This window comes from Thermobia domestica, chromosome 14 (assembly GCF_964235325.1).
Source record: "Thermobia domestica chromosome 14, izTheDome1.hap1.1, whole genome shotgun sequence".
Taxonomy (NCBI): Eukaryota; Metazoa; Arthropoda; class Insecta; order Zygentoma; family Lepismatidae; genus Thermobia; species Thermobia domestica.
Window position 1 is genome coordinate 112465602 of NC_137467.1, and position 15597 is coordinate 112481198.

General features: G+C 37.0%; 1 protein-coding gene across 4 annotated transcripts in view; it reads right to left on the reverse strand.

The window, feature by feature from the left end:
• The window catches only part of LOC145670289 (xylosyl- and glucuronyltransferase LARGE1-like), a 290539-nt gene that overhangs the window by 210929 nt on the left and 64013 nt on the right, over positions 1-15597 (reverse strand). For 3 of the 4 annotated variants that reach the window (XM_081738742.1, XM_081738740.1, XM_081738741.1), the window contains one exon: positions 8610-8790. The exons of the other annotated variant lie outside the window; for it this stretch is intronic. In XM_081738742.1, coding sequence (XP_081594868.1) covers positions 8610-8694 — 85 coding nt within the window. In that variant the 5' untranslated portion in view covers positions 8695-8790. The remainder of the gene's footprint in view (positions 1-8609; positions 8791-15597) is intronic. 4 annotated transcript variants of the gene reach the window in all.

Here is a 15597-nt window from a genome sequence, read left to right on the forward strand (position 1 = left end):
GTTTATGATCGGATGCTTTTTACCTATATGAATGGCTAATCCTCTTGCATTCACATAAAACTTTCCACAATGGGGACAAGGTAACACCTTCGCAGATCTAGGAGTGGCTGAAAAGTGGCCTCTGGCAGGCCTGCCAGTGCTGGAGTCCAAGTCATTGCCGGGGTTATCGGTTTCACCTGATTCCGCTGAATTAACTGATGGAGATTGAACATTGGAAACGCTGCTTGAAGATTCCATTAATTCATATCGTATATCTATGTGTCAACTCAGTTATTTCTAACAATACAATAGTTTTTCAAAAGTTTGGATTAAATTTAATTTTATATTTATATTTACATAATACGTTTCCGTTTGATTTTCAGTTATACTGATGAACTTACGTAAAATCTTAACCTATTTTAACACATGATTGAAACTTGGAAAATAAATACAACATCACGAACTGAAGAAATGAAATTCCGAATATTTCGTCTAGTAATTATTGTGAAGGATAAAATATGTTGAAGAAAATTAACTTTGTAGTGGTAGTAGTAGAAGTATGATGGCTGCTCCCAACGAAATTTCGTGCTACGGACTTGGTTCATAATAATTCTTCACTAAAATACTCACCCCTAAATTAACGGTGCGTGATTAATTTTATGTCGTCACTGTGTCTTCTGAAACACGTTATATTAAACCGTGTGCCTGTTACTACCATTAAACAAAAGCCGTCCCAGCTGGTCTCGTCGTTAGCGCGTATGTCTTTTGTTCACACGGTCCCGGGTACGATTTCCGGTGGATGGCTGACTAGCTTCTATCCATCCATCCATACACTATATCTATCTATCTATCTATGTATCTATCTATCTATCTATCTATCTATATATATATATATATATATATATATATATATATATATATATATATATATATATATATATATATATATATATATACCGAATATGTAATCGTATTTTAACCAATTTATGCTGTATAAAAAGAAAATACTAATACAAATGTAAAAGACTTGTCATATATCAGGTATCTGTTACGTTGACCTCTGCGATAAACAGTACATTTACGAAGACACTTATGTGCCGGGTGGGGAGGATTGCGTGTTAGAGTAAAATTTAGAGCTATGTCAGCGATAGTTCACTACCAGAAGGGTCATCCCTACCGAATTGGTCTAAATGGAGTAATTAGACAAATAATGTTCTGGGAGAAGGCAGCAGTTCTCCAGTTCACCGAAATCATAGTCACTGCTATGACGAGTTGGTCATAAGTCCCAGGTGTGGTCAGAATGAGTTTAATGGCTGGAATACTGCGGGGTGGAAGGGAACGGGAAACCACCACTATATTTTTCCCTAGCTTGCTGACAGAAGAAAACAAAAACATATGTACAATGGTCTTTCGCAGGTCAAAAAGAGTTTCGGAGGTAGAATGTCCCCCTATTCGGATCTCTGGAAGAGGGACATCTTGGAAAGGATTATTAGACAAAAGAGTAACAGTGTGGAGAAGATTTGATAGAGAAAGGAAAGCAGAAGGTTTAGAACAGAGACATGGAACGTACGTACCATGTTACAGAGAGGGAAATTAAAAAAAAAAAAAAACTTAAAAGAAGAAACGAAACAACATAATAAGACTTGGTAGGAGTTTGTGAAGTTAGATAAAAAAAAAAAAAAAAAATAATGGGTGTTAAGAAGGAAGGACATAGAATGTTTTGGGGTGTTAAGAAGAAAGGACATAGAATGTTTTGCTCAGGTAAGGGCAATCATAATGATGTGGGAATAATCCTTCGAAAGCGCTTAAAAGAGAACGTAATGAAAGTAGAATTTGTTGATAACAGTTGTGATGTTAAGATTTAAAGCTTAAAAGAAGGACCCAGTGGTAACACAAACACACGCACCGACCTCGCCGCATACAACTGAAGACACAGAGGAAAACTATGATAAAAAATAAGGAATTATAGATAGGGAGAAGAGGGGTATATGCGTAATTGTAGTGGGAGATTTCAATGCAGCTATGGGAGAAGGATGGGAAGATAGTAGCATAGGCAAATATGGTTTAGGCGAAAGAAATGAACGGAGACAGGGACTGGTAAATTTCTGTAGACAGAATTCAAATGAAATGAAATGAAATCTTTGAGTTTTACGTCCCACGGTTATGCCGGTTAGGCGGTGAGGATGATGATGAGACGGTGATGATGAATAATGAATGAAATGGTGGAACGAAGAAAGTAGGAGGAAACGGGAGAACCCCGAGAAAACCCACGCACACGGTGTTTGTCCACCACAAAGTTCACTTGGCGGGGGCTGGGATCGAACCCGGGACCTCAAGCACCAGAGGTGAACGCTCTACCACTGAGCCACCGTGGCCCCCTAGACAGAATTCAGTAGTAAATGGGAACACTTGGGTCAATCAGGTTAACTAAAAAAGATACTCAAGAAAGTCCTCAATAGAAAGCCGGAGATCTCACATACACTATGTTATGATTCAGTCTTGAAGATCGTGAAGATCCTTCAAAGGGTCTACACTTTATCTGATCATAACCCCATGCTGGCCGAAGTGGATTTTCGACTGAAAAATGTACTCAAGAGAAAGTAGATAACAAGAAGTCGAATACTCAAAAGCTAAAAAGAATGAGAAAGTACGAAACCTTTTCGTAGAAAACTTCGAAGGGAGGTATTCCAACGAGGAAAGGATAGGTGCAGGTAGTAACAGACGACGGGTGCGTATTAAACTTTATATACAGCAGGCTGCAAAAGGAGTAGTAGTTTACCGCAAACACAAAACGGAAAAGAAACCACGGGTTACAGATGTTGCAGAAAATAAGCGAAAAGAAGGCGTGGAAATACGTTGAAACAAAAGAGGGCAGAAAAAGAAAAGGTACAGGAATTTAAACAATATGTTCCTTCGTAACATAGACAAAGCAAAGGAAGAGTTAAAAAAAAAAGTGAGGACAGAAGAATTAGGAAAAGCTGGGTAATATGAGGAAACATACGAAGAGGTGAAATCTATCGAATTGTGGAGGAAACAAAGAGTTACGACAATAGTATATAAAATAATGGGAAGATGCTCAGTGAAAGGAGTGACGTCTTAGGAAGATGGAAATATGTTGAGGACTTGTATGAGAGTACGGATAGAATGTGTGGCCTAGCTAATGAAGTAGAAACTGAAGTATGTGAGGATGATAAACGGTTTAATATTTTTCGAGATGAGATTGAAAGAGTCATATCCAAGATCAGAAACGGAAAGGCAACTGGGATCAGGGTTTGAAAAAACCCGAGTATTTTTGAAAAAACCCAACCCACCTGGGACCATATGGGTTTTTCGAGTATTTTTGGGTTTTTCTGAAATAAATATTTCAATGTCTTTGGGGTAAAAGTGTTAAAATGATATTTATATTTCAAGACTGTCATTGTCGCAACCTGCAATAATTTTCTGTTCACCACTGTTTTGAAAAAATGAAATTTTGTATTGGATCGCCGAGAAAATCTATACAGCAAATTTAGAATGTAACTTGCTTCTACCCTCAAAATTTTAACTTACAAATTCGAAAATTGCACGCTGTAGTGTGGATACACGCTAGTTGAAAAATGGCCGCCAGTTTGAAATTTTACGTTGGATCGCCGCCAAAATACATGTACGGCTAATTTACAGCGTCTCGTGCTTCTACTCTGAAAATTTGTTTTTAAAAGACCGAAAATTTCGCTTTGTAGCGTCGATACCCGCTATTTAAAAAAAAAAAAAAAGCCGCCATTTTGAAATTTTACGTTGGTATGCCGCCAAAAATTATGCAGGAGATTTAATGTATCTCGTGCTTGTACCCTGAAAATTTAAACTTAAAAAAACAAAAGTTGTACCCTGTAATATGTATGTGCTAGAGGCAGACAAACGAACAAATGTAGATCGAATCATTCCAGGAGCCTCAGTAACGTTCGCCAAATACAGTATGAATACCAAATATATTAATTTAAAATAAAGATATAATTCATGTATTATAAAATAAATGTTTCAAAATTTCTTATATGGCAAATATTTTCCAGCGTAAAATAAATGGTTTTATTGTTGAAGTTCACTTCCGATACTTTGCGAGTTCAATTACGGGAATTTCCCTAACACTAGTAAGACGGTTCCTTCTCGAAAATGAATTTAAAACAGTTAAGGGGACAGATTACTATATATTTTTCAAAAGCTCACAATTTTTCTTTTGCCTGTTTTTCGTAAGTGAAAAGAGATAATGAAAGGTAATTTACCACAATAATAGATGTTATTCTACACCCGAAAATACGAATCGGAAGAACAATCAGTGTTGCCAACCATAGAAATTACAGTGTGACCAAAATTTGAATTACCCAAAAATCTAGGTAAGGCAGGGACTAGAAAAATGAACTCAACGGTAATTGATGACGTATCATGTTATCTGTGTTCCTTCTTAACTACCTTTTAAATAAATAAGTTATTAGAAAATAAATACAAATATTCTTTAAAAAGTAGTTAACAAGGAACACAGATAACATGATACGTCATCAATTACCGATGAATTCATTTTTCTAGTCCCTGCCTTAACCTAGATTTTTGGGTAATTCAAATTTTGGTCACACTGTAATTTATATGGTTGGCAACACTGATTATTCTTCCGATTCGTATTTTCGGGTGCAGAATAACATTATCCATTATTGTGGCAAGTTACCTTTCATTATCTTTTTTCACTTAAACAGGCAAAAGAAAAATTGTTAGCTTTTGAAAACTATTTAGTAGTCTGCCCCCTTAACAAAGAGATAATTCTTATTTTATAAAGTAAATGTTTCAAAATGTCTTGAGTGAAATTAAATATCTTCTAGCTTAAAATAAATAGTTTCATTGTTGAAGTATTCACTTCCGATGCTTTGTGTGTTCAATTGCTCGAATTTCCATGGCACTTTTTTCATGACGGGTTTTCTCCGAAAATGCAACTTTCTTTACTGTACATCGACACTTCCATCAGTACGGAAGTTTAAATTCAGCACCTGAAATAGTAGGGTTAGACAGTCCTCGGAACTCCGAGCATTAAGCTTCTTAAATTTGACAAGAATTTTCACGCTATTGCTGGTTTTGATTCTACAGAATGCTTATTTGAAGAGTAGCAACGACGGAACTAAACTACTTACTGTTGTTGGAAAGCCAAATTTTACCGAATAATACTTGTGTCGCCATCTAATGTATGAAATAATACTAATAGCTTTACTAATGTATTTACATATTTACTGGTGGTATAGGCACCTCTGGCCTTAAACTCGTCAAATGTTTGAGAGATAACGTCGCACGGCGTCGCCGAGCACACTATCCACAGAAAGTATTTTCTAAATTATAAAATTGCATATTTTACTTCAAATAGGCTGTTAGGAACAGAATTAAACTACCCGTTTAATCTTCCTCTAACCTGTTGCGTTTTGCCTCCTTTATTCTCTACTAAAAAACCACAGACTAGTACACAGTGAAGTTTATCACCTCTTGTTACAAAAGTTTCTCACCTCTTGCTACAAACTTAACATCCTCCCACCTCTGATTAATACATTAATCAAACAAAATATATATTGCATAAGGTACATTCTTAATCTAAAAATTTCTTAGGGAATTTCACTTGCCTACCACTCCTTGTGGTTACACAACTTTAGGTAGACTTGAAATCCTTTTAACTTTCTCTGCAGGTAATTCCTCATCGGAAGTTACTTCCAAAGGAAACACCCGTTGAATGGGTCGAATCATCTCTCCTGATGAAGTTTTCAAGCGAACAACTCTGTACAGTCCGTCTCTACCAGGATACACATCAATGATTCTAGCCAAGGGCCAAGACACTATTTTCTTATCGTCTAGTTCCAACAGAACTACATCACCTTTCTTGATGTTTTGACAAGTATGTCTTCCCAGGCCGTTGTATCAATTGACTTAAATATTCACTCCGGAAGCGTTTCCTTAAAGTATCTCTCAAATGCTGTTGATGTCGAAATTTGTCAAAATAAAAACGATCCAAATTATCTAAATCTGGTACACCTACATTAGAAATATCTTGCAAGAACATTGCAGGTGTAATAGGAATGGGATCATGTAGATCATCAGAAACATAAGTCAGAGGTCTTGAATTTACGGTAGCCTCACAATCACATACAATAGTCAGTAACTCCTCATACTGTAGAGATGCACGTCCCAATACTCTCCTTAGAAGCCTTTTGACAATCTGCATAAGTCTCTCCCAGAAACCACCCCACCATGCTGCTGTAGGCGGATTGAATTTCCATTCGATTCTTCTTACCGAAGCTTCTCTTTGTATTTCATTCCAGTCCACTTCATTGGGCAAATTACTTCCGCCTACGAAATTTGTCCCATTGTCACTAAACACAATTTTCGGACGTCCTCGCCGAGCAATGAACCTTCTAAATCCAAGCAGGAAACTCTTAGTGGACAAAGATGTGGTGAGTTCAAGGTGGACAGCTCTTATCACAGCACACGTAAATAGGATAATCCAAGCTTTTGTACCATCTTTCAAAATAAGAGGGCCACTTAAATCAACACCAGTCACTTCAAATAGAGAAGCATCTCGTATTCGCTCTTCAGGTAGCGGAGCGGGCATGCACTGAATCCCTTTTGTTTCATGTCGTTTATATCTAACACACTGAGCAAGAATCCTTTTTACCGTCCTTATACATTTGAGAATCCAAAATCTTTCTCTGAGAGAAGTCAATACTACACTTAACACCAGCATGATTCACACTGACATGTTGCTCAAAAATCAGCAATTTCACTAATTTATGTTTACTAGGTAGAATCATAGGGAACTTAAAATCTTCTTCATCCTGACGTTCTATTAGCTTCGTCTTTACTCGGTAAATACCTTCCTTATCCTGGAAAATATCAAGAGACTTCAATTCGGACTTCCTGTCAGTTGAAAAACTTTCGTCTTGTACGTTCCTGATTAAAATTCGTTCTGCTGAATTAAGCTCAATAGCTGTCAGCTCTCCGCAAACTCGTTCGTTTGATTTCTTTGCATTGTGACAAAATCGAATAATCCAAGCAACCATTGGGCCACAGCACTATCTTTGGGCAACCATTGTGCCATTCTTACTATCTTTGAATACTTCGAAAAATAGGTACAGTACCACGGATCTACTTCACTCTCATGCTCATCACCAATCCCCTTTTTCTTTCAGCACTTACTTCTTCTTTATTTGTCATGACAGTAGATCGAGTCCAATCTGTTTCTTCTTGCTTGAGACACTGGGGACCCTCCCACCATTGCGATTCTAATAGTTTACTAACTGAACATCCTCGTGAAGGCAGGTCCGCCGGGTTATGTCGCCCTGAAATATGACGCCAATCTTCTACATTTGTTAAATTGCGTATTTCCTTCACTCTATTATTAACAAATGTTGCCCATGGTCCTTCACTCTGTATCCAACATAAGGCTGTAGACGAATCCGTCCAAAAATATTATTTTATCTTTTGAAAACCCATTGCTGTTTTCACAAAATTTGCTAAACGAGCTCCTATGAAACATGCCTGTAATTCTAATCTAGGTATAGTGATACCCTTCAGTGGCGCGATTCTCGATTTAGCTTGCAATAATTGTACTGAAACAGTGCCATTAACTTCAGTTCTCAAAAACACTACTGCAGCATAGGACATTTTAGATGAATCACAGAATATGTGTAAACTAGAAGATTCTATGTCTACAAACGAAACACTCCTAGGTATTTTCACAGTCCTTAACAAAGTAAGTTCTTCTAACCATTTAAGAAACTGTTTGCTTGTTTCTTCCGGTAATTTAGCATCCCAACTCAACTTTTCTTTCCACGTTTCTTGTAACCAGAGTTTTGGAAAAAGAGTACCAGGACAACTGAAACCAATGGGATCAAACACTCGTTGCGCAAAGGACAAAACAACTCTTCTCGTTACTTGTTCAGGAGGTTTCTCACTTAATTTTATGTCAAAATAAAACATCATCTTGCTTGTCCCATAATAAACCTAGAACAGATATTGGCACACATTTCTGTTCTTCCTTACACAAGGAAGTATGCTCCCACCCTCTTAACTCAAATTTTCCTTCAGCCATAATATTCGTTGCTTGTTCAATAAACTCTTTCAATTCATTTTCAGAATCAACGGATGTTACCCAATTATCAACATACATGGAAGTTTTAAGCATTTCAGTTACATTACTATAAGGATAATTGTATTGTTTCAAGTGGTGGTCTATCACAGCATGCAAAAGAAAGGGACTACAGTTAACTCCACAAACTATCCTGCGGTGTCGAAACACTTTAATCACCTGTTTATTATAATCTTGCCACCACAAAAAACGTAAGTAATCGCTATCTGCTGGATTAATAGAGATTTGTAAAAAGGCTCTTCTTATGTCCGAAACAACACCTATTCCTTTCTTTCTAAAATTCATGAGAATGGCAGGAATAAGTTCCAACATATTAGGTCCCTTTGCTAGACAATCCTTTAAGAACGAGATCCCTTTTCTTTACAAAGCTTTGTTAAGTGACAGTAACATAGTGAAATCTACCTTTCATCATTTACTTTAAAGTATAAAAAACAGCATAAAGGAATACGTTTCATTGTATTTTATCTTCGGATATTGCACTTACCATTGTGTCCCATCAAGGTGTAATATAGCATTAAAGATGTAAACAATCCTCCAAGCAGGAAACTGCTCAGCCAGTGTCTTGCCATAACACAAAGTATTCCATTTCGGACTCTACGACGAAAAATTATGACTACTGGCACACAAGTGAGTTATGAGTGTGGACAGCATACACGTAAGTTATTCTGAAAAGAATACAAAATTGTAAGAATAGTAAATACTAACTTACTTTATGGCCTATGGAACCCGGAGGTTCAATGCCGCGTTAACAAAAGCTCTCCACTGACTTTTATCCTTAGCCAGCTGGATCCAGTTTCTACTTTGGATTCCTAGTTCTAAGAGGTCCATCTTAATGTTGTCCTCCAATCCGCGCCTTTGTCTACCTAATGGTCGTTTTTCGATTGGTCTTCCAGTTAAGGCTTTGAAAGCGTTTCTACTTTCTTCAATCCTAGCTACATGATCTGCCCACCTAAGCCTCCTAGACTTGATGAACTTAAAATGTTTGGTAATCCGTATAAATTATGCAGTTCCTCGTTATGAAGTTTCCGCCATTCCCCATTCCCGTTCCTCTTGGGTCCGAATATTTGTATTAGGATCTTGTTTTCAAATACTTTTAGTCTATGTTTTTCCCTCAGAGTAAGCGACCATGTTTCGAAACCATACAGAACAACAGGCATGATTATAGTTTTATATATTTTAAGCTTCAAATTCCTCGACAGAATTCGCGACGACAAGAGATTTCGAACCGAATAGTAACACGAATTCTCTGCTTATAGTCGACATTTAATTTCTTCGTGAATATGATTTTCGTCTGTTAATATTGATCCTAGATATTTAAAAGTATTTATCAAAAGTATTATTTAATATTTTAACGCATCCATAATTTACCGTATTACGGTCCCGACGCACTTCCATGCATTTAGTTTTCTCTGCATTTACTCTAAACCCATGTCCCTGCAAGCATTTAATAAGACCTCTGCATTTCTTTCTATTGTTTTCATATCATCCCCTATTAAATTCACATCATCAGCATATGCCATTAGCTGGTGAACACCACTCAACTCTAGCTCCTGGTTGTTGAGTTGAGTTGATTTTAGTTTAGCGTCCCGTTCAGCAGCGAGGCTATATGAGACATGAAACTACTGATTAACGTGGAATCCGAACCACATGAGCTCCTGCCGGGAATCGAACCCGGGTCTCCCACGCCAAAGGCGCGTACGCTAACCGCTTAGCCACGAAAAAGCTCCTAGCACCTGGTTGTTATCTTTGATTTCCCTTATAGCGTATTCCAGGACAAAGTTGAATAATAATGGCGACAACGCATCTCCTTGTTTCAGGTCATTCTCGACGTGAAAGCGGACAAAAATTTTCCTACCCGAACTTTACTTTGGGATTCATTTAAACATATCTCAATTCATCTAATTAGCTTTTTCGGTATTTCAAATTGTGTAAGAATGTTGTATAATGTTTCTCTCCTAACCGAGTCGTAAGCCTTTCTAAAATCAATAAATAGTTTATGTACCGGGGTATTGTATACCCACTTCTTTTCGAGTATTTGTCGAATGGTAAATATTTGGTCGATAGTTGATCGATTTCGTCTAAATCCGCACTGATAATCCCCAAAAGTTTCATTTGCGTATGGGGTCAATCTTGCTAATAGAATGTTTGAAAGGATTTTATAGGATGTTGACAGAAGAGAAATGCCTCGATAATTATTACAGTCAGTTTTGTCGCCTTTCTTGTGAATTGGAACAATGATTGATTCTTTCCACTCTTGTGGCAATTCTTCATTGTTCCAGATAAGGAGAATGAGTGTATGTATCTTGTTTCACAATTTTTCGCCTCCAGCTAAAATTAACTCAGCCGGAGTTTCGTCTACACCTGGAGATTTATGTTTCTTTAATTTCTTTACAGCGATTTCTACTTCTATTCGGTTAGGTTCTGAAATATGCGGTTGTGTGGTATCTCCCTTTCTCCACGCACATTAATTTTTGGCTGCGTGCTAAGCAAATCAAACATAATAAATACGGAAGATATATTTCGGAATTTAATTTCAATATTCATTCTGTTTAACAGCATGTTTTCATTTGAAATCTTCAACAAAATATATTATCAGGGTTAGAAAATAAAACATTATTTTTTTCTTTTTAAAAAATCATTTTTGTTGATTTTCAAAAATCTTTAAGTTTTACGTCCCACGGTTATGCCGGTTAGGCTAAAGGAGACGGTGATGATGAGTAATGAACGAAATGGTGGAATGAAGACAGTGGGAGGAAACGGGAGAACCCCGAGAAAACCCACGAGCACGGTGTTTGTCCACTACAAAGTCCACACGGCGCGAGCTGGGATCGAACCAGGGACCCCAAGCACCGGAGGTGAACGCTCTACCACTGAGCCACCGCGCCCTCCTTTGTTGATTTTATTTGAATCGACTTTTTAATTCAAATCACTTGTACTTGATTTTTTTTAAAACGGAGCAATTTGAATATTTCTTTTCTGACTGGTGAACTACGGTGAACTATTTATTATACGTTTCTTCCAAGATATTTCTAACACACGAGTTTCTCAGTTGAAGTACATTATTGCTCTCCCAACACACAAAAGTGAACGGTCACAGTGATCCTCAGAATTCGCTTCACAATAATTGGAGGAAAGAAAGATACTTAGTATAGTATGTAGAAGCACGAAAATTTTGAACTCCTCAGAAGCACGAAGCAGTCAAATTGACTACTTAAATTTCTGATTAAAACAGAAAATAATGGTGACACAGGATGACTATATTTATTGCCACTCCTATTGAGATACATCTGGAAGTAAGTCTAGATAGCATACTATTTGGTATTATTTCCATTTATAAACATTAATTACATCAATATGTAATATTAAAAATATTTATGAATAAAATAAATTTAATATCAGTATTTTTAAAATAAGAAAATAACCCAAGTGTTGTATCGTGAAAATATTTAAACAGAGAAAGGTGTTAACTTTTATATTCTTACTAATAATCACCTATGATGCCAAATCAATTCCCAAACCATTTCAACCATTTACTGTATTTGTATATCACTGGTTACATTAACGTATGCAAATCCAACCACTAAGGTTCAGAGATAATTAAGACTTTAGCAACTAACATTGAAAACTATACAATCAATTCAGCCACTTTTGGCTAATATCAAATATACTCATCTCAGCCACTTATGGCTCACAACAAATCTAACTACCACTTCAGCCACTTCTGGCTTATTTCAGACATTAACCAAATACGCATCTAAACAATCACCTAGTTACACTCTTCATTTCTTAAACCATCGTTCTAACCTTAATTACGCTCATCTTTTGTTTACACAATCTAACTACTAACTTTTAACACTTTTCATTCCCAACATCTTCCTGGGTATCACCTAAAAACGAATTGCACCAACTGACTTTGAACACAAAGATTACAGTCAACTCTTACATATTAATGTCTATTGTCAAATATCCTTTGCTATATCTTTCGAAAGTATTTTACTGCGAGGAGTTCATTACAAAGTCACTTACACTTGGCGCAGATAACTCCCTTTCGGATCCCTGCAGTACACTTTTCACAAACATACTTTCGACGTTTCGAGCGTATGCCAGATGTTTTGTTGCTTTTTACACAATCGTACTTGACTTTGTTTTTGATTGCGTGTGGAAGGAAATTCTCATCTTCAGATACAATGTCATTGTCATCAATGGTATTGACCATCAACTGTTCGACCAAACGTTGGAGATATTGCTGCATACTGATTTTCTTTCCGGTAGCTTCTCTGTATATTATTCAGGAATTCAAACATGACAAATCAACCATGTAGAAGAAAACCAACCAGGATTCTCCAAGAATTCGACTCCTTCCGATTCGACATTTTGAAGGGAGGCCATGTTACGGGATATGAAGTAAGGACAAGCTAGGACATCTTTATTTCATGTGGAAATTCAACCAGCCATCAATGGAAGCCTAGCAGCCTTCAAGAGTTCACTGCCTGATGTTATTAACACCAATATTCTGTTGTACGTCGCTAGCTGGCTTTACATCAAAAGATAAATTAATTATTGCTTTGCTGTTATTTAGGAAGTCTTGTACTTGTGATTTGAAATAAACAGTGGTAGCGACCTTTAGAACCTTCACCCTTTAACAGTCTCACACGCGACGCCTTTAATTTGCTTTTTAGAACAATTGCTTCTCTCAATTGGTTCGACCTCATTGGCTCCTCATAGTCAGGCTGACGTTGTTCGTTTCGTTCGTTTACCCACGACAGGATGTTACAACAAGGAAGTAGTGTATATAGAAGTAAGTACTTTGACTCAGGTGAGTCTCCTTTTGGTTCGTTTACCTGTCAACGATAGCAATTTCAGGAGCAAGTTTGAGAACTTTGTGTTGAGTCGATGACATGTAGAAATCTGGATTTGGTCAATGTCAGTTTTGGGTAATCGACCACGCTCAGAAAACTCTGTGGTGACACCATCATCTCATTCTGACGTCAGAGGGACAGTCAGGTCAAAAGCAATTGAGAGAGCACGATCTGCGTCTTTGGATCTCAACCACGACGCGAGACACATCGGAGTCTCCCTGCCGTTGGGGTCCGGCATTCAATGCCATGGTTGATTGTCGGACAAGTTTTCATCATGGACTTCATCAGGAAAACCCAACCTGCAACTCACTGGAACTTCGAGGACAGCGCCTAAACATCACCTATGAGTAAGAGGGAGAATATTGGAACTACTTCGAATCAGGGTGAGACTGTTCTAAATTAGTTGCTATTCCTTTGCTCTACCATCCATTCCTTATCGCCATTATTGCTACCAATTCTCAATGAAAATGCATTGGTTATTTTCAAATTATTTTAATACTAAATTCATATTCGTTACCCTGTCTAATTTTGCTCATGGTTCTAGTCGCCTAAGACTAGTGGTGGAGTCGCCCCCATTTAGTATGTGCTTTATTGCTATAAATTTGGTATTGTTATCCCGCACCTCTTAAGTGTCTCTCGTTTCTATCCCGACAGTCAAGTGGTGTCGGAACAGTACATTGACTACCGTCTACACGCACATCCTATTGTGTGTTTCGTCACCATTTGATCCACGATGTCTACACCAAATTTCGTCTAATTGTAATATGTTATAGTTTTGGGCTTTTTCTTTGATATCGCGGAAATAGATACTAACTTACGCATGGAACTCAGCAAAAACGTTTGTTCCGCTTACATTTGTAGACAATGTATTACCACTCTAATCGCAGTAAACGTCACAGAGATACAGATCTTTTGGGATGCACAACCTTTAGCTCTAAGAGATTAAGCTAGTTTCTTTGTTGTGAATAAGTTATTACATCTCACATTCATTCCCTTTTTAGTAAAAGGATTTGTCAAATTAGACACTAGAAATTCACCTATATGTGTTCCAGGAGAACGTTCCAAATGCTTGTCCACGTACGGAAAGCTATTGAGAACATATTTTGATTGTACATCGGCAAGTAACCAGAACTTGAATTTATCGGGTTTATTTGGCATATATTGCAAAAATCGACATCTGACTTTCGAAGGTTAGAGTTGGTCGTCAACGGTCACGTTGTCATGTGGTTTGTAACATTTTATGCAGCTCTCAATAAACGTATTCCGCAGTTCCGACGCGAGTACGAATTTGAAGCCTTGCAGTCCTTGTTGCCTATTCATCAAACCTCGCATTGTTTGATTTCGTTTTATTTCGCAAAACCTATCCCTACTCATTGCTCTATAAATTGGTGGCCCGGTTGTTCTTTTCCACAAGACCCTAATGGTATTGCTGCAGCACAAGTAGAACCTCCGTAGATAATAAGACCCAAATAAGACTGTAGTTCTGAAAGAGGTAAGTCCGTGTAGTTGACTTCAGTTGCGTATGTGCATCACTAACTGTGCACTTTATGACATGGCTCATCATTGATTCATCAAATAGTAAAAGAAAAGCACCTGAGACACCCGCCGCTTGGCAAAATTTGTCGTTTCTGGAGCTTTGCTATTCTGCTTAGTTTACGGCCAAGGTCACCTAGTCTCAAATTCAAATTTGTCCACATTGTTTCACCTTGAGCAATAAAACTGTCATCACTACTGGCGTTGTCTTCTTCATCACATACAATGTTCTCACCAGGTTTCAGAATCATTTCAGTTTCCATCTCCTTCACTCCAATCCTGCAAATTGTCATTATTTCCTTCAGACTCATCTTCTGAGAGATCATGTAAAACTCGAAGTAATTCTTCAGGATGTTGGAAAACAAAATAGGATGAGTAAAATATGATTAGTACACGGTTCACCTGAACCAACTACCGTACACACTATCATGCAGATATTAAGATATCTTAAATTTCAATTTTAAGGTTTCAATTTTTCTTTTGCCTAGAAGCAAAAAGTGTTTAATGTTCCCATTAGTAAATCACAAACAGAAACACTAATTTTCAATACTCTTTATAAGGCAAAATGACTGCTTCGTGCTTCTAGTATAATTAACACTCGCGCTCCTGTAAAACGAGAAACTTATTATTAGTACTATCAACAAGTGAGCACAAAAATATTAAAAGTCAACGAATTTCAAGGCTTTAGCGTATACATTGCAAAAGTGATACGAAATTATATTTCTTGAAGCAATCAAAATAACTGCTTCGTGCTTTTAATGTTAAACACCTTAATCAGTTAAAAAAAAAAAAAAAAAAAAAAAAAAGTAAAATATGCACGTGTAGAACATTCTACTCTTCTGCAAACTGCAAATATCTTCCATTGCGTTGCACAGCGAGTATATGTTCGTTTTATTTTTTTCTTAAATAAGTTGAATTCTTTGTACTCCTTATACCCCTTTCATCGTTGTTTATCATAATGTATATCAGTATATTTTGCTTTAAATTGTAAAATTATTCAAGATAAATTTGCATATCAGCATGAACTGTGTATGACTATAAACACTTGATTTCAAGTTATCTGCAAGTATGAAAAAATAT